We start from the raw sequence: 23,079 nt of genomic DNA on the forward strand, positions 1-23,079 counted from the left end.
CATCAGTGCATGAACAGAGATGTCTGTAGTAAGAAAAATAGAGATTTTCTCCCAGTCTGCTTTGAAGTAAAGTACTAAGTCAAGCGTTAAATTAACAATATTATCATAAAAAGCATAGTGCTAATTCTATCTGGGGCTGAAACCTGGGGACAATGCTTTTATAGAAATATGAGTTTGCCATTAAATTAACAACACCCTGGCTAGGATGGAAATTTTAATTCAATTAAAGATTTTCAGCAGTATCATAGCAACTTTTATGGCAGGAGAAAAATATTACTTCCTCAAAACAGCATTATTGTCTTATCATTTTGAGGAGGAAGGACAATATGGTTGACCTTAGAGATCCATCACAGTTGCTCATTTTAATATATGCAGGATTGTCCTGTACTAACTAGAAAAACTATGTGGAAGGTGCCCAGAAAGGAGGAGATGATTGCAAATTGCCTTCCTGTTTCAGAGCAGAAGGATAGTCATAGGAAATGAACTAGGGAAGGTGCTGTAGTTGATTGATAAAGGTTATGGCTAACAAGCAGAAGGTCTCAGGTGTAATCCTTGGTATCTTCAGCTAGGGCTGGGTAATCAGACTTCTGCCAGAAACTGGAAAACAGCTATCAGTGAAGACCAGTCTTTTCCAACCTGATGCCAGATGTTTTGAATTCCCATCAGCCCCAGCCGTCAAGACCAACAAGCGTTTTAGTCCAACAACATCTTGAGGAGGACACCAGGTTGTGGAAGGCTGATGAAGACAATACTAAGCTAAATGCACCAGTGTTAAAGACTGCTTCCTGTGTAACATTGAAAATGGACTACATATAAACTTCCCATAAATTGAGTCAATTGTCCCATACTATCTACGCCAATTGCCTGAGACTTGGGCAGACATATTTTTTTGCCGGAAATCTTTTAAACTGGAGGTTTTATGTGGAGACATTGTCATCTCTGAACAAGGGAATTGTCTGAATAATATATATACTTTGTATATACCAAGCCTTGTGTTTTTATCACAATGTGCACAATTTTAACTCTTATTGTGGCTTGACCACTGCATGAGACAAGGGAGACAGATAAAGCTGGGGAATGGAGGAGTTATCAGATCAGGAGCAGAATGTGGTGAAACACAGAGGTGACAGCAGAGGAGCAGAAGCCAGAGATCTTGGATGTGAAGCATGAGAGAAATGAGAGGGAAAGGGCCAAAAAACCATGCGATGCTGTGATTTACAGAAATCGATGGCAAAATAAATAAATGAAATATGCTGTGCCATAAAGATGTTTGTAGTGAAATATCCTGTTACTAAGGCAAAAAGAATGTGGGCTGGTCAGACTAATACTGTACGGCACAGGAATTCCATCAGCCATCAATTCTGGATGTTAGTCACACAGCAAAGCTCTTTATTGAACTTTAAATTTGGTGGTCCCTTATTTAGCCCCATTGGAAGCTTGTATGCTAAATAGTGGGATATACTTTTTTGTGTGCACTGAAGACCATATCCTTGCAGGGTTTAAAAAAATATACTATAGGTGAAAGAGGCTAACAATTGCAGAAATATTATTTTATTTTAAAAAATAAGGGATGAATGGTAAAGACTGGAGTGAAAAATAATGCAGTCATTAAAGGGTAGAATATGAAACTGGCTTAAGCTGTGCTTCAAAGGACCCTTTGCCAATATTCTTTGGAATTCATTTGCTTTGTTTCCTAAAGTTTATTTTTCACACACAAGCTACCTCCACAGAATCCACAGACTGCTATTTACACTCCCATAAAGTCAAAAAGCAGTTTGGGGAATTGATGTAGGAAGCGCAAATGCAGCTGCTGTGTGCATTCTAATTCCCCCTTAAAATAAATAAATCCCCAAACTGCTTTTTGAACTTTGATGAGTTTGAAGAGCGGTTTGGAAAGTTTTATTTTCTGGGTGGCCCCTGAAAAGAACAATCTCCCCAAGTTCAGTTGAGTTAACTCCTCTTTGATCTGTATTTTTTATTTAAAAGAGATGATGGTCTTCACAACGTGTTTCAGTATAGAATAGAGGTCCTTTTTATGAAAGAGACATAGAGAACAATGATGTGTGGATGTTAACTGGGTTCAGAATCTTCCAGAATCCTAAGATGTCCACAAACCAATCTACCATAAGATATATAAGAAATATATTTTGCAAACAGGATATCTTTAAAACTTAAAAATACCTATGGGTATTTTTAAAACAAATTAGAATATCCCCAATTTCAGTAAATGGGGTTATCCAGAAAGTGGCCGCCAAACACGATTGCACCAAAGGGATGAGCATCTGAATTCAGATTGTTTTATTAATAGGAGATTAGTATTCAGTAATGGTTGACATGGTCCAGATTAAACACCCTTGCCTGTGTGCCAGGGTAATTAATTAAGGATTATCAGAGAGCATTGAACTGTCCATATGAGTGATGGAGGCAGATGTCCAAGATGGAGCAGATTGCAACCAGTGAGTGCTTAGCTTAATTGAGGAGAAGGCACAGCACAACAAACCAAGGATGCTCTCAGGCAATTCACTAACCCTGCTCCCCCCTGTAGATGAATTCTTGCAACGCTGTCTTCGTTCTCATGTGATAATTAGGCTAAATGTCTGATTGTTTCACCTACTGGTTGTGATTCTGTTGTCTCTCAGTGTCTGTGCAGAATGGGAAAAGAATCAGGTCCTCACAGCTACCATGTAAATTAAGTGGAGAGACACATAATTTTTTTAGGATTAATTGATAATTTTTATACACCAACTCCCCCGCTTGGATCCTACGTTACTCCTCCATTCACAAAATGCAGAATTTAATTGTTGTTGTTGTTATTTAAATTTATACCCCACCCAACTGGCTGGGTTGCTGCAGCTACTCTGGGTGGCTTCTAACACTCACTCAATCTTCTTCCCTGACTTTATACTGTACTCACCATTAATGTCTCATAACATAATAATAATAATAATAATAATAATAATAATAATAATAATAATAATAATAATTTGTTATTTATACCCCGCCCATCTGGCTGAGTTTCCCCAGCCACTCTGGCAGCTCCCAATCGAACTGCTTATTTCCTTCACATCTGAAGGGAGGGCATTCCACAGGGCGGGCACCACTACCGAGAAGGCCCTCTGTCTGGTTCAAATGTAACAAATGTAACTGATCTGTAGTAAAGACTTTACAACCTGAAAAAAGAGACAAGAATCAGGTCCTCACATAGACATGCATTTGTACACCAAGAAAATATTGAATTAATTTTTTTTAAATAGTAAAAAGGCAGACATTAGTAATAACAATCTGATCCAATACAAAAAGGCACAATAACTTTGAAATAAACAACTTATATCAAATAAAGCAATATTCAACAATATCAGCAAATAATAATTAAACAGGTTACACTTATCAGTTACAATGAAGAATTACTAAACTCTAATCAATAAAAATAACAGCAAGTCACAATGCATGAAATACCACTAAACTACTCTGCCAACTTCTCCACCTGATATTCCCTGCACTGCATCCCACACCATTCCTAAGGGTTAACCCGCTCACAGATGCAGATTTTCAAGAGGGGACATCAGGCTGTAGAGCAAAGGGGGAGGCAGGACCACCCTTTTCTGTGAATATAAACTCTACTCACAAAAGCAAAGCTACAATAGAAACCAATGGGCAGTGCCCTGATTTAAATATTTGTTAAGAGTTTGCTCACATGATGCAGAGAACTAGTATCATCCACATTTCAGCCAGGGCCTGACATGAATGGCACATTCAAATATACATGATGGGGTAGTTTCTGATCCATCCTTTTTAAAAACAAAGTCTATAAGGCAAAGACAAAGCTTACGTGTTTGAAAGGAATCCATTGCTTTTTATGTTGGTTTTGTGTCCAGATAAATCTTCTCCATTGTTTGCTTTCATTAACTTAGATCTTTCAAAGGCTTGTATTAAATGTCCAACCTTTTCCTCCCACCCGCTGTCTATAGTACAATGAAGAACTGCACTACGTAGAACCTTGCTTGAATGGAACATTAGTTCAAGCAGACAGAGCCAACAAAGAGGTAAGAAATAATGGAAATTGTATGAAACAGCAAAGGCCATGCATGAGATGACTACCATGATTTCCTAATGGATGAAATCCCATTGTTTGATTAGATGCAACGTATGGTTCTTCTGCTCATTTAAACGACAGGTGTATGATGAGGCTGCATATGATCAGTGGAGATATCACTGAAGTGTGCCTCTTTCGGGTCAAGGAATGAGCTTCAGGGGCTCCGTATTTCTCCTTTCAAAGGCAGGGGAGCATCTGAAACCTTGGAATTCTTCAGTGTTGAGGGGGCTGAGTTCCTGGCTTTTTATGTGGGGAAATACAACATTTTATAAAGTGGCTGGAAATGTTGCTCCGTTAGTTCCATATAAGGACCACACAAAAAAGTCCCATGATACAGGGTGTACTTCTTGCTTAAAATAGAATCTGCATCAGACAACCATAGCAATATAATAAGTATTGTTGGTTCTTTCATAAAATTCCCGTCTATTATTGAACCAGTTTTAGTCTACGTACTTGGTATAAAAGTACCAAGTACCCAATTTTTAGGCTTTCTTCTTAATCTGTTCACTGTGTGTTTCCAGAAACAGCTCCTCACTGTGCTCATTGCTGTAACAATATTACCAGGAACTTACCCAGTCTGCCAGAAGATAATTGCTTTCAGTATCAGAATGTAAGCAAAGTAAAGGGTGGTGCAGGCAATCAGATACACATGAAGTGGTCTGGAATACTTGGCAGCCGGGGAACATTTTAGCCGATGTCTTCGTAACTGAAGCTAATGAGACTAGGAATGGTTTTGAGGCTTTCAGCAAACTAGGTGACTGTGTGGTGCATTAAAGTTGGGTGGAACTGACATCTGTTGTTGGAATCTGATACAAATGTTCAAGCTCACGGATTCCTTTCTTTGGGCACAAAGGAAAAAAGAGAGAAGCTAAACTTGAGCTTACATAAAAGTAAGTAGGCACTCCAAGCAGAAAGGGCCGTTGACAACAAGAACCTCAAATAGATGTGACCAATAAAGGGTTAAACAAGAGTGGGCTGCAGACTCTACTCTTGGCTCTCAAAACAAAGATCTCTGATTAATTCATTCTTTTTTTCTGCAGTCTAGAAGAGCCATTAGCTTCATTTCCCTAGATGGTCTTTGGAAAGCATTGTGGAGATTTGTGGTGAAGTGGTTGAAATCTCCCAAAGCATGTGGAGAGCCAAGTCGCTTCACACAAATGGCCCTCCACCACACATTTCTGTTTGAAATGACCACCCATGTGGCAACATTACAGTATGAACTGAACCCAAGGTGAAGTTGTTACTCCTTCAACAACAAGTTTGATCTTGCAAGGTGTTGTTGGTCTCTGTTGGTTCCAGTATGGGCTGGCAGTGTCAAAAGCTACCTCAGCTGAACCGTCTGGGAAGGCTCTGCTGATACTCTAAGAAACACAGGGAGCTGCCTTCTCAGACCATTTGCCCATGTAGTCCAGTATTGCCTGCTCTGACTGGCAGAGGTCTCTCACATTACCCAAACTGTATAGAATTAGGCAAATTTCCATGGAAAGCAATGTGCTGTAATTTATGCCATTAATATGAGTAAGAGGGTAGTAATGGCAAATGTATCTAGATATATTGTGGCTTTATTTTACAATTGTTCTTAAACAACCCTGCACTTTAGGCCCATGTATAGTTTTAAGAACACTATGATTTTGTATCTTTCTTAATGCTTTATTCTGTATTGTTTCTGGTATTGTTGTTTTACCATGTGATACAGTCTCCTTCTTTCTGCTTTTACGGATGTTACAGATATATATATATATATATATATATATATATATATATATATATATGTGCAGGTTTTGGTGTCCTCGGGTGTCTTCCCGTGTAAAAGTTGGGGTGTCTAGGCGACGTTTCGACGAGGTCTCACTCGTCATCTTCAGGCTGGTGCTTTCGGCTTCTTGTTACTGGAACAGAGCGGGATCTCAATGTTTGAGTTCCTATAAATACTGTAGAGGGGGTGTGGTGTCTAGTCTCCAATGTTCTGGGCAGAGAGGAAGTTCCCAGGCTAGTGTGCCTTTTCTTCTTTTGTTCCTTAATTACTTGAGAGATACCTTGAGTGATTTCTTGAGTGATATCCTGAGTACCACTTAGGTGGGTCATTAGGTGTGGATTAGTTGCTAAAGTCTTTGTGTCTTGACCTCTTGAACTTTGTGAAGAGTTTTCCTGAGAAGATGGCTGTATTGCACTTAGTTGTGCTTTGGCTTGGCTTCGTGTATAGGGGCGAGCTGTGGTTTTGTGGCTTGTGTCAGCCAGATCTGTGTAGGGATTGCAGGGGGGTGCAGCATCCGGAGGTGCCACCATGGATTGGCTACTGGATGGTGTCAGTAATTCATCTGTGGAGAGGGTCTGGGTTTGGGTCTGGTGTGGTTGATTGGTGTTGGCGTTCTGTGTGCCTCTGGATCTGGTGTCAGTTTTTGTGGAGAGGGCTAATTTCCAGATGTCTGGCAAGCGGGATGTGTCGTCACGCTTGTTCATGTTGTGAGGGTGTTTCTCTATCTCGATGGCTTCCATGATTATTCTCTTGTGGTGATGTTCCGTGTTAAAGAGCAATTTGGAATCTGCAAAATTAATTTCGTGTCCTGTTTCTTTCATGTGTTGGAAAAGAGAGGAAGTTTTTTCTTCTTTTTTGACGGCATTCTTGTGTTCTGCGATACGTGCATTTATTCGTCTGTTTGTTTGTCCAATGTACGTGGCTGGGCAGACTTTGCAGGGTATTTCATAGATCCCTTGGTTTTCCAACTGGATTTTATCCTTGGGGTTTCTGAGGATATTGGCTATTTTTTGGTTGGTGCAAAAGGCTGTTTTGATATTGTGTTTATGGAGGATTTTGCTAATTTTATCTGTAGTGCCCTTGATATAAGGAAGGAGGGCCATGCCATTGTTTTCTTCTGTGTCTTGGTTTTTGGGGGGTGTTTCCTTTTGGATTAGCTTCTTAATCCTGTTTTGCTGGTATCCATTGGCAATTAACACATTTGAGAGATTCTGTAACTCAGTTGTCAAGTGGTCTTTGTCAGCCAGGCGTTTGGTTCTGGAGATGAGAGTCTTGGCTACGGAGTTTATTTGTGCAGGGTGGTGGTGTGATTGTGCATGTAAGTAGCGGTTGGTGTGTGTTTTTTTCCGGTAGATAGTGTGTCCTAGGGAGCCATCAGGTTTTTTGTAGATTAGGACGTCAAGGAAGGGAAGTTGGTTGTTGGCTTCTATTTCCATAGTGAATTGTATTTTGGGGTGTAAGTTGTTGAGATGTGTGAGGAAGCTATCCAGTTTTTCCTTCCCGTGTGGCCAAATTACAAAGGTGTCGTCAACATATCTGAGCCAAAGTTTGGGTTTGTGTTCTGACTTGTCTAAAGCATTGGTTTCAAAGTGTTCCATGTACAGGTTTGCGATGACCGGTGAGAGGGGTGATCCCATAGGTGCTCCTTCTATCTGTTTGTATCTTTGTCCATTGTGGATGAAGTACGTGTTGGTTAGGCAGTGGTTGGTCAGGTCCAAGATGTATTCGGGGGGATTGTATTTGTTTTGAATAGCTGTCAAGGCTTCATTAATGGGCACTTGTGTGAAGAGAGATACAACATCGAAGCTCACAAGTAGGTCATTAGGATGTAGGTTTTGCTTCTTTATTGTTTCTATGAACTGGAAGGAGTTTGGTACGTGTGAAGAGATGGATTCTGCATAGGGCTGAAGTTGCTTGGCGAGAAATTTAGCGAGATTTTGTAGAGGTGAGCCTATGGAGCTGACTATTGGTCTGAGTGGTGTTCCTTCTTTGTGTATCTTGGGGAGGCCGTAGAGTTTGGGGCATCTGGATGATTTTTCTCTGGGGATGATTCTTAGCTGGATTTCTTCACTGATAGGAGAGGCTTTTATTTTGGATTTTGGATCACTCAAGGTATCTCTCAAGTAATTAAGGAACAAAAGAAGAAAAGGCACACTAGCCTGGGAACTTCCTCTCTGCCCAGAACATTGGAGGCTAGACACCACACCCCCTCTACAGTATTTATAGGAACTCAAACATTGAGATCCCGCTCTGTTCCAGTAACAAGAAGCCGAAAGCACCAGCCTGAAGATGACGAGTGAGACCTCGTCGAAACGTCGCCTAGACACCCCAACTTTTACACGGGAAGACACCCGAGGACACCAAAACCTGCATTCCTGTACCCGTGAAAATCTACGAAAGCAAATATATATATATATATATATATATACACACACACACACACACACACACACACACGTTTAAGATTTGGCTGATTTTTTTTAAAAAAACATTCTTTTAGATACCACAGAAAAAAATGTAGACCATATTCTTAGCTTTACAGTTTGCATGTTGATCCGAATTATTTTTGACAGATTGAATGTGCTGCTTTTGCCAACTGGTGTTAAGCAATGGTAAACTGACAGCTTGCTTAATGCCATTTTATTCCATTATGTACTTATTAATTAGTACTTGGTGCCACAGTAATTATACTATTGAATAGTCTGAAGATTAATTGCAGAAGCATCCTCTTGTAAAAACATGTGTCCTGTGATGGAAAATATCTTCTAGTTTTACCGCCTTATTTGGGATGAAAAGAGGGATGAAATATATTGTGTTCTGAAACCATACAAAGATGTTTGCCAAAGGGTAAAGATACTATACTATACTGTAAAATACTAAACCATACCATACCATACCATACCATACCATACCATACTATAAACAGGGCCCTAACATAGTTTTGAAAGACTAAAGGAGCAGTGGTGATGACAGTTAAATTTTAGCATGGTATAACACCTACCTAGCAGAAGTTCCAAAAGTCTTTAGCAATTCATAATCCAAGTTTATTAAAATATAGGGCAACATATCTCTGCATTAATACTACTACTACTACTACTACTACTACTAATAATAATAATAATAATTTATTACCCATCCTTCACCCTAATGTCCCAGTGAAATATATTGGCTATAACCAGATTAGAATTCTCCTCTTGAAAATTAGACAGTCTATTATTATTATTATTATTATTATTTGCTTGTATCCCACCCATCTGATTGTGTTGCTCCTAAAACATGTTGATGTCATTTTCTAAAGGTTCTAGAAAGACTATTGTCTGGGTTTGAGTTAAAGGAGAGCTCAGCCAAGAGGTAGTCTTTAATTGTATGTTATTAGTTCATCAATCTAGAACATTCTGTGCTGTACCAGTGGGCTTCCAGTTATGCAGTAGGCCTTCCCCTTCTCCTCCCCTCTGCTGCACCTCCCTTAACTCTGCTCCAGAGGGAGTCCCAATTGTGGGACTGCAGACAGTCCACAGCAGCATTGGATGCCGCCCAATGAGCATAAGCAAAAACCTTCTCTTTATCATCCATGAGAAAGGGGTGCTAGTCCTATTTTCAAGACTCCAATACATTTTTATCTAAGCTATTTTTCAGTGGCCAGATGAAAGTTGTGATTCTATTTATCTTGTAGGATCTTAATTGGTATCCTCTTCATTTTACTGTCCACTCATAAGGGTGAGGGTAAAATTCTTCATCAACATGCTGCTTGGGAAAAAATTACCAACTGCTGAGAGTGGACTGCCAAACCTCAAGAGAGCAAACTCTCTAGATATTGGGTGGGTGGGGGTTAGCAATCATGGGTGGAGGGAGAATTTACCTTGGGACCATTGCACTGGAAGAGGAGGGCTTAACTCTGGCTCTTGCACAGTTTTTCTGACTTAAACTTTCCCCTTCCTCTGCTCGTATTAACCACACATGAAGAATAGACTGGCAACTTTTCTCACACATAATTAAAAGTACCTTCTGAGAGAATTGGGAAAGGCTTAGATACACCCACACACCTTATTAATTCCAGCATCATAGTTCTGGTTCAGTAGTGTTTTCCACCCATAACCCATGGCCTGCCAACAGCTGTATTTAACCAAAGGCGGGGGCAGGGGGAATGTTAGGATATCCAGTCTAGGATCTTCCACATCACATCTCATTTGGCCCTGCAATGCAACATTTCTCTCTATGCTCCTTGCACAGATCAATGCAACAAATAAGTTCCTACTCTGTATACACCCCACCCATCTTAATTACAGGCATTTTGTAATAAAAAGTTGTTCCAGTAAGTATTCATGTTGTTGCGCTTTTTTTTTTACAAAGTTTAAATTGTATCTACTTTAGTTGAGACTGTTCATTTGTCAGTTTATAGACAAAGAGAGTTTTCAGAAACATCTGAATCAAATGAAGTGTTTTAATGAATTGAGTTAAGTGGCAAGGTTAGTGTCAGATATGACAGGGTGATGTTAAAGTATTTGATATGTTTACATGAACAGCATGCACTAGAATAAATTTATGGGGAGGAAGCAGGCCACCTAGTTCCAAAATGTTTTATTAAGATGTTCTGTTTCTGTTATAATTATAAAACACTGGTTTTGAATAGTGTATGCTTTCTGGTGTGTGCAATATATGCAACTATGTGGTACCAACTGAGTTTCCAGTTGAAATTAGGTACCATAATTTGATGCAGTCAATTTGTTTTGCATTTCTATTATGCTGGCTTCTCAGTCCCATTTGAAAGGGTTCCCATAAATGTGCTTGGGCTGGTTCATTGAATTTCCCAATATTTTGCTGGAGGAGGCTTGTGATGTCTTACTTTTTATTGTGTATAGAACATCCTTTGCAAAGTGGGGTGCACACAGTGCTTTTTGGGGGGAGGGGGAGAGGAGGAACTCAAGGGTACTCAGTACCAGCACCCTTTTTTGTTTTTTAAAAAAGTGTGGTGCTTACTGTAACAACTTCATTGTGAGTACCAGAACCTATTTTTCTAGAAAAAAAAGCACTGGGTGTACACATATACTTCTGTGTCCCATATGTGCAAACCAAGAAGCACACAGTGTGTGTGTAGGGGGCACACAATGGATTATGCCTTTCTATGGGGATAGGCCACCTAGTGATACTCCATGTGTAGTGTGAGGTTGGGGCTCACACAAGCCTGAAACTACACACTGTGGAACCATGTGAACTACCCTCTAGAAGAACGGCAGATTCAAATTTCCATTTTAATGTAGAACAGTTGCCACAAGTGGATATTCCTATCAATTTCCTTATGGTCATGTCAAAGTGCCCCTCTTTGGTGATATGGCAAATTGCCATGGCTGTAAAACTTAACAAACATGGGATTCAAATGTGTATGTGTGTGAGAGAGTTTTATCTCTGCCCCCTTCATACCCCAGCTCCTCCAAGTTTCAGGAATAACTTGGACAGAAGAAGCTTGGCAGGGGGTTGGACTCGATGGCCCTTGTGGTCTCTTTCAACTCTATGATTCTATGATTCTATGAAGAGCTGGGGCTCAGAAGCACTGCAGTGCAGCTGTACGCAACCACCCCTTGGATCCCAGCTGACATGATCTTAGGATCTAGTAGCTTGTGGTCTTGCAATGTGGGGGCATATCCATAAGAATTCTTACCTTGATATGTAAACATTTATGGGAAAAGCAATTCTGTGGTTAATCATCTACCTCTAAAGTGGTCATGTGGGTTGACCTTGCCATATTCACTCAAAACTAAAGTTCAGTGTATGGTGAAATTTGCAATCATCCTAAGTATAATGCGGGAATCTGGATTTGCATCTCCTTAAGCTAAACAGTAAAAACATACATTTCTGCTCTTACATAGTACCAGTCTGGTTTATATTATAGTTTTGTTATTAAGCTGGTCTTGCCTTTCAGTGTATCAATTTGTAAAACATTCCCTTTTTTTTCTTTTCAAAGTGGGAAATAGTGCAGACAGTATTTTATCATTGTCTGTACTTTTCCTGCAAAATTACAAACATGTGCAATTGCCTGGTTTAATACGTGTTTAGTTGGGCCAAGAGGTTTTCATGTCTGAGAAACTCCATATTACAATTTCCTACCTCTTAGGAATTATATGACTATCTGATTTAATGCAACTCCACATTTACGGCAACAGTATCGCAATTTGCATTCTTGCTTTATACATTAAGCTCTCTCTCACACACATTATTCTAAATACTTCCAGATGAAATTAAGTTGACAGAGCATCTCAGTGATAGATACATAATAAATGAAATTAGGAATCAACCCCTATATATATTGCAACTATAGCTGTGGCAGTGAGATCTATAATGCTGGTTGGCTGAACTGGTATAATGACACAGAATGTTCAGCTATCTCATTTGTGTTCCTATTGCCCAGTCAATTTATGGCACGATAAAAGCATTTTCCTCATTTGTTGTGCCCAGTCCTCATAGGTTTGTTTTACCTTATTTTTTTATTAAAAAGAATGTATCCCATCTTTTGGTAGCATCCAAGGTGGATAGCAATATGCAATCAAATTTCAGAGTATAACAAAAGTTGTTCCTTCCTCTCTCTGCAGCAATGTGAACCTTCTGTTGAATTTTATTTCATCAGCACAGGGTCATATCCAGTTGCGTCTCTTTACTCACAGAAGTTTTCCATGAATAGGAAGCGGAGGTAATTTCGCCAGTTTTTCCTGCAGCCACCTACCAGACTTTCCTTTAACTGACTGGAGCAAACTGGAATCTTATTGCATCGACCTAACTGAAGAAGAGATTTATACTCTTACTTTTGAGTAAACATATATATGGCTGGGTTTTCAGGCTTCCAAATTATTGGAGCCAAGTTGAGAACAGGAACCCAGTTATGAATAGGTATCTGCTAGCAATACAATTGACGTGTAGAATTGGAGAATTTTGAAAAAGAAATTCCCCAGTTTGGAAGTCAAGAGTTAATTATAGGCCAAATCCAAATTACTCAAAATTTGAGCCTCATATTGAAACGACTCAACACCAACTCTCCCTGCTCCTACTTAATAAAATATGTTCCCTTTCTGTTGAAAATTAGCTTTCTGTGGCAATGATAGGGACTGTTGCTGAGGCCTTTAGCAGGCAGCAGCAAAAACATGTGTGCCAGGTTCTTGAGAATTTTGATTTGGGATCCAGAAACCGTGGGAAACTACAAAGTTGCATCAAAGTACAGGGGTTGTAGCCAATGCTGTGTGAACAGAGTTCCACTCATACTGTGGAACATCTGTTTTCCTCCCCTCCCATGCAGGTTGCCAAAATCTGCTCCGAGGGTTCCCCAATCTGATGCTGATTTTGAGGGGCAGGGATGGGGTGGAGTGGAGCGTACAGAGAAAAAAAGGAAGTTCTATGGCCAACATAGAAGTCTGTTGTGCCTTCAGAGCTGCAACTTTGGATATAGCCCCAGAAATCCTGGTGTTCATTTCCTTGAGCAATCTCAGCAGCAAAATGTGTAATGCTGGTGGTCAACAAAAGAGGTTTAAAGACTGTCTCAAGGCAAATTTTAAAAAATGTAGTATAAACACTGACAACTGGGAAACACTGGCCTGTGAGTACTCCAGTTGGAGAACAACCTTTACCAAAGATGTCATGGACTTTGAAGGCACTCGAACTCAGAACGCAAGGGAGAAATGTGCTAAAAGGAAGGCACGCTTGGCAAATCCACACCATGATCAACTCCCGCCCAGGAACCAATGTCCCCACTGTTGAAGGATGTGTGGGTCCAGAATTGGCCTCCACAGTCACTTACGGACTCATTGTTAAAACCATGTTTATGGAAGACAATCTTACTCGGCTATGAGTGATTGCCAAAGAAGAAGAAGAAGAAGAAGAAGAAGAAGAAGAAGAAGAAGAAGAAGAAGAAGAACTCTTGTCCATTTTGTTGTGTTTAAGATATCCTGTCAGCCGTCCCAGGGTCTTTGGATAGTAGATGGGGAATAGATAAATAAATAAATTTGCTTATTTCCTGAGTACACACAGTGAAATTCTGTTTACATTGGTGAATATTTATTTGCCAACTTTTGTAGTGGTTTTTCTTTGATCGTACACTGTTTGTTTCAGATTGTAATCAAAGTTTTCCCACAGTGTTTTTTTTTGAAAATTAATTGGTTGATTATTCTAATGCATGCCACTGTCTATTTAACATCATGTTAGCATATAAATATAATGGGGAAAGGCTTATTACAAGCTTAAAAATTTAAAATCCAAAGAAGTACTACTGGGGAAACGTTCATGCTGAAGAGGCTAAAAAGTTTTCCCATCTTGTTTCCTATTAATGTTAAAGGAACACTTTTTTAATTTGTCCCATAGGTGCGTTTCGGTACAGTCTAATTCATGGTTTCAGTTTCAGAAGTGCAAGGTGGGTGAGAGTTAGACTGTTCCCATCTTTAATTAGGGAAGTTTATTGTTCCCCATTGGAAATATTCAAAAGTTTAAGTCTGCTTATGTTTTCAGTTCCGAAATGTTGCATCACATTCCTTCCCTCCGCTCATACAAGGCACAGGGACTACTTGTAGCTGCAAATGGTGTTATATCTCATGCACCAAGCCACCAGTATTCCTGCTGCCTTTCCAGAATTGTAACGCTGCTGGAGATTGAATGGTGTGGCAATGCCAAGGCAGATGCCATGGTGCACAGGACTTTGGTGTAGTCAAAGGGTCCACGTTGTGATGCCTTTGCCATTCCCTTGAGTTTTCATCGACAGTTTCTAGGGTTTGGACACCACTTTGTGAGTTTGAATTTTGAGAAACAGCTTGAAAAGCTACTCAAGTAGTGTATCCATAGCAGTGACCAGAGAAGGAATAACTGCTGAGAGGAGTGCAGAGAGAAGAAACACCATGGTGCATCTGCAGCAACACAACTGGACACCTTCTTCCCCACCTGCAACAAAACATGTCTTTTCCTCATCAGTCTCTACAGCTACAGCAGGAGCTGCAACCTTCCAACAGTTTGACTGCAATGGTGTGCTCCTCCCTTGTCTCATGACAGACAGATGCCAACCAACAAAGAACTAGAAGGTTAATCTGTCCAAACCTTGGTTATGCAGATTTTATTTTTAATCCCAGGGATAACTGCCCTCCAAATGGTACTGAACTACAACTCCCATCATTCCTGACCATTACCTTTGGGTTGATGGGAGTCCAACATCACCTAGAGTGCATCACATTTGCTGGCCTTGAGTTAGCTTTACAGTTAATAGCTGTGCCCATAATGATGTGTGTAGTTGCAATAGGATAGTGAAATTTGCCTTCAGAAGGGACAAGATGCATTAAGGGAACATGGAATCTCTTGGCCTTTTCTCAGCTTTGTAACATAGTTCAGAGGTTTGCAATGTAACATCATCACCAGAAGCCAACTCTCAAGATAGCTTTATAAATCTGAAGATCTCCCCCCACCCCACCTCCATCCCTGTTCTGGTCCCTAGATTTTATATTCATGATATGCTTTCTAAGTTAAGAAGATAAAATGTCACTAGCATTTAAAATGAAACATGTTGGAATAGACATATTTCTCAACGTTTGCTTAAATTTTAATAGCAAAGTGCTGTGAAACACATTCCACAATCTTGGCTACAAGATTCATTATGCCTTAACTGCTTATTTAGATCAACAAGATTTTGCCGTTAGGTGTTTTGAAATATTGAGCTGTGTGAACCATATTTACTGGGTCACCATGAACATTAAGCTACACTAATTGCATTGGAAAACCTGCCTAGTTTTGCAGCAGCAACATATGCTTCAAAATTGCCTTAAGCAGGGATTTTTTTCCTTCTTAACTTATGAAAGTTTCATAATATTTTTTCATCTACTAAACCATGTGAATGCATTATTTCACTAAAGAGCAGGAAAAAATGCTTCATAGAGAAAATTTAGAAAAATAACTCATAGTAGGAATTAGTGCATACAATTTCCTTTGATGGAACCCTATTTAACAGTGTGCCACTCTTTTCCTTATTAAATCTAAAGGCTACATTTTCATATATATTTTCGTGTGTGTAAATTAAAAAAAATTGCAGGTTTTTAGAAAGGGCTGTTGCATACTGAGCATTTTCAGTCATTTAAAAGAACATAAAAAGATACATCAGGCAAAACAAATATGAAATAAAATTCATCCTACTGCAAGTATCTTGAGTTCCATAGGCATGGTTGTATTTGTTGCATCTGAAGCAACAGAGCGTTGTGGCACCTTAAAGACTAACAAACGGATTGTGTTAAAACTTTTATGGGCCAGAGCCTGTGCTGTATTCATAGTACCTCTTGTCTATGCCACCTGTTGGTGATGGTTGTTTGTATGCAATCTGCTGACTTTGAGCATTGTGTCTTGTTTGCCTAGGACAGTGCAGGTAGCAGCAACCTCCATTTTGTACTTCAGATGCCACTAGTCTCTTGTGAGGCCACACCTAGGCCCTACCTTCTGGAGCTCTGAGGAAGCTTTGTCTTTCTACTTTGTTTGGACTAGCCATCTTGAGCAGTATTCCATTCCTTCCTTGTTCTCCCTTCCTCCTAGTTCTCCCCTTTCCACGGTTGACAATAGAAGTTTGTGACCAGACAGCCGCCATGTCTTCCTGTACAGGAGTCCACTGAATTCCATTCTCTGTGGAGACAACACTGTGCATTCTTTAGACAATACTTATTGATTAACAGTTAATGTAAATATCATTGAATCATATAACCTGGTTAAGAAGCCATTGTTCTGTCCCCAGATAACCTATATAGTACACTTTGGACTTAACTTTGAATCTTATATCTTATGATTTTTGTGAACTTTTTCACTTGGTTTTTATTGTTGTTGTATATTCTTTGGTACTTTTTCTTTATAAATTGTCACAATAAATATATCTGACAGGCACACTTTTCTTTAAAAGTTTAAAGCATTCTTCTTGAAACCAGAGGGGCAAAGACCTGCTTTATTTGAACTTTTGTTTTCAGAATTCGTAAAAAGCACCTGATGCTGTTCCAGAAGCCACATTCCTTGATTTTGCCTTTAAGATTTTAAGGGTAGGTATAATGCAAAAATCTTCACAAATATGTTGATTGAAACACCATTTATTTTCTTCTCACCTCTCTAGCACTTCAGGGAGCACCTTGACAAACTTTTTGCCAAAGGAATTGGAATGTTGGATATAGCTTTAATTGAAGCTTTCAACATGCTCAGTGATGTAAGTTACTGCTTTTTGCTAAGTTTTGTTGTTATTGGCCTTTATAAGTTTTGTATTTTTTTTCAGTTGTCACCTGCTTAGGCTGGGGTATTGTTTGGGGTTTTTTGTTGTTGTGGGAAGTTGTGGCTGTTGGGTTGTTGGGGTTTTTGTATCTTTATTACAGATCTTCTGATTTATGTGGAAACTGTTAAGTTTTGTGCATTTTTTATGTTTTACTTATTCTTTACAACTTCCTTTGTTATATTGTATTTTTGTATTTTTTCATGTTGTAAGCTACCTTGAGCATGGTTTAAACTGTGGAAACACACATACATGTATGTATGTATGTATGTATGCATGCATGCATGTATGTATCTTTCTATGAAAAAAATTAATGGTTTCCTCCTGCATTCTTACAGATACAGATTAGTATCAAAAGACACTGTGCTATATTTTTAGAGTGATAATTTAGGTAATTTTCTTTTTATCCAGCAGTATGTGATATGTAAATCTATTCTTCAGAATTACAAGTTGGCACATTCTCATGCTTAAATGTGTTCTTCTTATGTTAGTCTACTGAGTCTTGCTCTTCAGACTGGTTCATAGGCTATAGCATTTAGGCTTGACTAATTTTCACTTATAATTTCTTGTATTTTAGTATAACTTAGCTTGCTAAAGAGCTAATAGTTGTTGGTACAAATGATTTTGAAAGATGTGATCGTAACTATGTCCAAACTCTCCCCAACATTTGATAAATTCAACTCCCATAGGTTTCTGCAGGACTACAGAAATGCTTGTTTCAGCAGTCAATGTCTGCTATATCATGTGACAACTGCAATTATCTCTTTTGGGGATAAATGTGATCTTTGCCGTGATTATCTTTTTTTAAAAAAAGTCTTAACCAATTAAATAAAATTCTGTGACATTTCAAAGACTGTTAATCAAAACCAAGAGCTACAAATGTCAGGATGCATCGAAATTTTCACTGGTAACTGATGAATCACTGAGTTAATTGTACTTCATTATAAGGCTCTAGTCATTGTTATTATTATGGAAAAGACTTTCATCACTCCTTCTATTCAATAAAAACTAAAAAAAAAGTTCTAGACACATATGAGGAGATATTACTCATCAAAGCATTTACATTTAATCACCTGCTTTAAAAAGAGAATACGGTAGCTTATTCTGTGGAATATGATAGATTCAGACAGAATAAAGCAATGTTTTAAAATAAAGAGATGAAGACAGCCCACCTCCAAGGTATTTTAATACACCATTTCTTTTTTTACATACAGTCCTTAATTTAGTTCAGGAAGAACAACAGGTGCCTTTAGACACGGGAAATGTCCCTTTTCAAAAAGGGTTTTCTACTTTTAGAAGTCATGGACCCTGGTTTGGCTGGTTTTATCTTGGCAAGTTGCCATTGAACATCACATTTGACCATTACTTAGTGGTTGCCAGGTTATAACCCCAGAGGTAATCCCAGAAGTGAAAGAAAATGCAGGTGCGGTTTCCCCCACCCTCTCCTCCAATCACCCCATTTTCAGCAAGGCAGACTTGTTTCCCATCATAGTAGGGAATCCAAGTAGGTGGAATCCAAGGCTCAGTAACAGCACTGAGGGAGGAGTCTTCTGCTTGGTTGTTGAAGAAACAAACACAACCTCCTGTTACTTACTGGCACCTATGCCATTACCCAATTACTGTGTTGCTACATTTGCTGCACAGTCATTGATATAATCTCTTTCTAGATGGGGTGATCTGGGCACTACAAGAACTCCTATTAAAACTGCCTTCCTTACAAAGGGAGGTTGGTTTAACTGGAAAAAGATTTGACTGCTAGATTAATTCATGCCCCAGTTTCTAATATGAGCATGCAGAATTACAGATAACATAATTACTTTGTGCAAAGGAAACATTATGGTAGAACCTTGGTTTCTGTACTTCATTGGTGGCTAAACAATTGGTGGGTTCAGGATGGGACAGAAAAGTTGCAGGGTGCCTAAGAAGATGAGGGAGTCTTATCTGCTTTGAAAAATCTATAAATTTAATTTGTGTTTGGGATTGGGTGTAGGTGTGAGTCCAGGGGAAGTAGCGGGTAGGAGTCCAAGAAGATAAATACCCTAAATTGAAAAAAAGAGTCATGAGTAAAATGGGAGTTGTATTTTCCCCTCGCCATTGTGATTGTCAATCCCATTCACCTTAACATTAAAAAAAATGCCAAAATTGTGGCATATTTCCTGCAAATTTCTTTGATTTAAGAAGGTGTACATTTATAGCCCTGATGTAGTACTAAATTCCATAGGGGTTTCATCTGCAGCTTGCTTTTTTTTGAGGGAACAAGCAGGAAAGTGATGGCTATAGCACTGGATGCTTTTCAGTAAAGCATATGCACACTGGAATTATGATCATGGTTTTCTTACAGCAAATACTCATTTGCCTAGCTAAGTATGCCAGAACTCAATGAATATTTGTTTGCTTGTTTCCCAGTTCAATCATACAGGACAAGGGAGTATTTGCAGTCAAGCCATAATGCTGATTACGGATGGTGCTGTGGACACTTATGATGCCATTTTTGAAAAGTATAATTGGCCAGATAGGAAGGTAAGTCCATTATATCTTGTATCTGTGAAACAATGTATCTGATGATGACAAAAAAAAAACATGCCAAAATTGTGGCATATTTCGTGCAAATTTCTTTGATTTAAGAAGGTGTACATTTATAGCCCTGATGCTCTCAAATACAAATATTCTCTACTAGTGGGACCTTGACCAACAGAGTTGTGCTCTAAGGCAGATATTTGTCAACTGAAAAGCAGAGCAGACAATATCAGGTAAGCTTCGATCTGGATTAAAAATGACCAGGAGTATGCTTTTGTGCTTGCAGGCTTCTCAAGAGCATTTGGTTGGCCATTGTGAGAACAGAATGCTGGACTATATGGGCCTTTGGCCTGATCTAGCAGGGCTCTTCTTATCTTATTATACAGTATGTCTGTTTGCTGCATTTTAAAAACCCAACCAAACTTAGAATGGATCATTTCCTGTGTAAATGCATCTTCTCCTAGCTGTTGCTTTAAAAAAAGTGGTGTTGAGAAACATACTGCATATTTATGGAAGGATGCATGAGACAGGAAAGAGTGTGGCTTTGAGATTTGGGTAGAACTTTAAAGAAATGTGCTTGACATTTCGTTTGGTAGAGCTAGGTTCTGGTTGCGTTTTTGGACCAGCCTCCACTGACTTTAATTGGGGAGTAGGAGAAATGAAGAGTGGAAACAATGTAACAATTTGTAATGCTAGAATTCAACAATGGCAACTCACCGTCTGTAGTTGCATTTCAAAGGCTCACTTATCATTCCATGCTAATAACTTGGGAGCACTTCAACCTCAGGGACCTCTAATTTTGCCCATGCTCAACATACATATAAATCTGCTGCTGGGTTTGCATGACTATTTTACTTTTTTTAAAAAAAAATGAATTGTTTTACCATTTGTGGGGCAGCTCAGTGACAGCATAAAATACTGAATTGGGGTGTATTTAGTAATCTGTCTGCTTTAGAGTATTCCCATTTACTTTATTAGACTTTGGAGTAAAATGGCATAGAAATTGTGACACAGCTAGAGTATAATTTCACAGCTTTAAACAACAGTGAAATTATACTCTAGCCGTGTATCTCTGATTTTTGGGAAAGACAGCTAGACCTAGTAAAGTTGAAATTAAGGTGTGAGTATCTGCTAATTGTCTGGGATTGACTCGGGAATTAATTTCTTCTGATGATTTTATAGAAAATCACCCTTGACATTCACGAAATAAAAAATGAGCTGCTGTGAAAAGAATTATAATGGTTAGTAATTGTGTTTATGCTGCATGATCAGGCAGGATGTGCTTTGTCAGTAGTTGCCTTTTAAAAACATTTTTTTGAGAAAATAATAATTCCATTTATGAATTGCTTCCTATAACACATCTTGAAATGATTTAACAACAAAAACATACATAAAGCAATTTCATATATAAAACCAGCTTCAAATCAGATACAGACTAGGATAAAAATAACTTAAAAGGCTTATTTGTAAAGGAAGGTATTCAACAGGTGGTAAAAGGCAAGCTGCGGGAGGCAGTGGAAGATAGGTTTGCCTGGCGTGCTCTGGTCCATGGGGTCACGAAGAGTCGGACATGACTAAATGACTAAACAACAAAAGGCAAAGAGACATGCTGCTTGTCTGATATGTAAAGGGATGGCATTCTGAAGGCTTGATAAGTGCTGCCAGGCTAAAGGCCCAATTCCTGCATCATACAGATGGACCTCTTGCTGAGACGGTATCTGCATGAGGCTCTCTCCTGCGAAGTACAGGGCTTGTTTGGTTAAATAGGGATGAGACCATCTCATAGGTATCCTGGTCCCAAGGGCTTTGCACACAAGTACCAGCACATTGAACTTAAATGAGATATACTTCCAAATCCTGTGGAGAAAAGGACTTCCACCCAAGGTCTGCTTATGTTTTTGAACATTTCTATTCAGGAGTATTGCTGTGTTGGTATGAGGTATGAGATGGGCAAGGCAATATCTTAAATGCATGAGTTTGAGTCAGAAGCAACAGTACATGTTTTGAATTTCGCAGTTGAAAGTTGGCTGGGCTTGTAGAACTGACTAGAAATTAGAAATCTAAGGTCATTCCTGTTGGAAGATGATGGCTTAGGACTGCAGAATGTGAGCTGGCTGAAGTGCTGTCCTGGCAGTAGCTGTGGAAGAGCACACTTTCGTGCCCTGAAGCCTGTGAAAATTAGGACCAACATACATGCAATTGTGTTAGGGTCATCTTGCTGAGGCTCCCTGCCATGTGCACACAGTATGTGTTTGTGGCCCATAGTGAATCCAGGTGAGATTTCTAATCTCAAAAAAGGGTTCAGCACTGGTGATCTGATCTTCTCTGGGCTTTGTGCATGCATTTTGGGCTTTATGTTTTGCTCCCCTTTTGCCCTTTCCACCTGGAAGCAGGAAGATGTCTGAAAGGAAGCAGTCTTCGATACACAATCTTAGATACAAAATAAGCAGGGCCAAGGTTTGCATACAAAGGTGCCCTGAATCATTCATATTTCATTCAAGCCATTAAAAATGGTAAATATTCTTATGCAATGGTACACTGAATTATATCACACATTAACCATTACATGGGTGGAAACAAAATCTCAGTTAGTTAAGTATTACTTCCTCAAAATATTACTTCAGCATTATTGTCTTATCATTTTGAGGAGGAAGGACAATATGGTTGACCTTAGAGATCCATCACAGTTGCTCATTTTAATATATGCAGGGGTGATATGATAGCCATGTTCAAATATATAAAAGGATGTCACATAGAGGAGGGAGAAAGGTTGTTTTCTGCTGCTCCAGAGAAGCGGACACGGAGCAATGGATCCAAACTACAAGAAAGAAGATTCCACCTAAACATTAGGAAGAACTTCCTGACAGTAAGAGCTGTTCGACAGTGGAATTTGCTGCCAAGGAGTGTGGTGGAGTCTCCTTCTTTGGAGGTCTTTAAGCAGAGGCTTGACAACCATATGTCAGGAGTGCTGTGATGGTGTTTCCTGCTTGGCAGGGGGTTGGACTCGATGGCCCTTGTGGTCTCTTCCAACTCTATGATTCTATGATTCTAAGTATTTTTTATTGATTTTTATTGATTTAAGGGGGGCAGCTGCCCTTCCTGTCCCCCTTAGCTATGTCCAAGAACCATTATGAACAGAGTAAAAAAAAAAACCACATATGCAAAGGTACCCCAAATTTTATCCCACACAAAACCATTAAAAACAGTAAAATTCGCATGCAAAGGTATCCTGAATTGTACCCTGTTGCCCCTAATAATTGTAGACCTCATGATAGCTTTATTTCAAAGTAGATGTAGTAGATGAAATATGAAAATATTATTTGCCTTGTGTCTTTGGGATTTTTTCCCCTAATATTGTGTGATGTTAATGGTATAAATACACCTTATTTGCATGGTATGGCAGCAGTAGCATCTTTATACATATGAAGGACAGTGTAAATAATCAAAACTGACACATTTCTTCACTTG

General features: G+C 39.1%; 1 protein-coding gene across 4 annotated transcripts in view; it reads left to right on the forward strand.

Moving 5' to 3' along the window:
• CACNA2D3 (calcium voltage-gated channel auxiliary subunit alpha2delta 3) overlaps positions 1-23,079 on the forward strand; it is a 497,583-nt gene that overhangs the window by 214,782 nt on the left and 259,722 nt on the right. For all 4 annotated transcript variants that reach the window (XR_014561264.1, XM_083726996.1, XM_083726997.1 and 1 more), the window contains exons 9-11: positions 3,969-4,043; positions 16,945-17,034; positions 19,501-19,614. Coding sequence is in view for 3 of the 4 variants with exons in the window: in XM_083726996.1 (XP_083583122.1) it covers positions 3,969-4,043; positions 16,945-17,034; positions 19,501-19,614 (279 nt within the window). In the remaining variant the exon portion in view is untranslated. The remainder of the gene's footprint in view (positions 1-3,968; positions 4,044-16,944; positions 17,035-19,500; positions 19,615-23,079) is intronic.

This window comes from Podarcis gaigeae (genome assembly GCF_964106915.1).
Source record: "Podarcis gaigeae genome assembly, chromosome: 2".
Classification (NCBI taxonomy): domain Eukaryota; kingdom Metazoa; phylum Chordata; class Lepidosauria; order Squamata; family Lacertidae; genus Podarcis; species Podarcis gaigeae.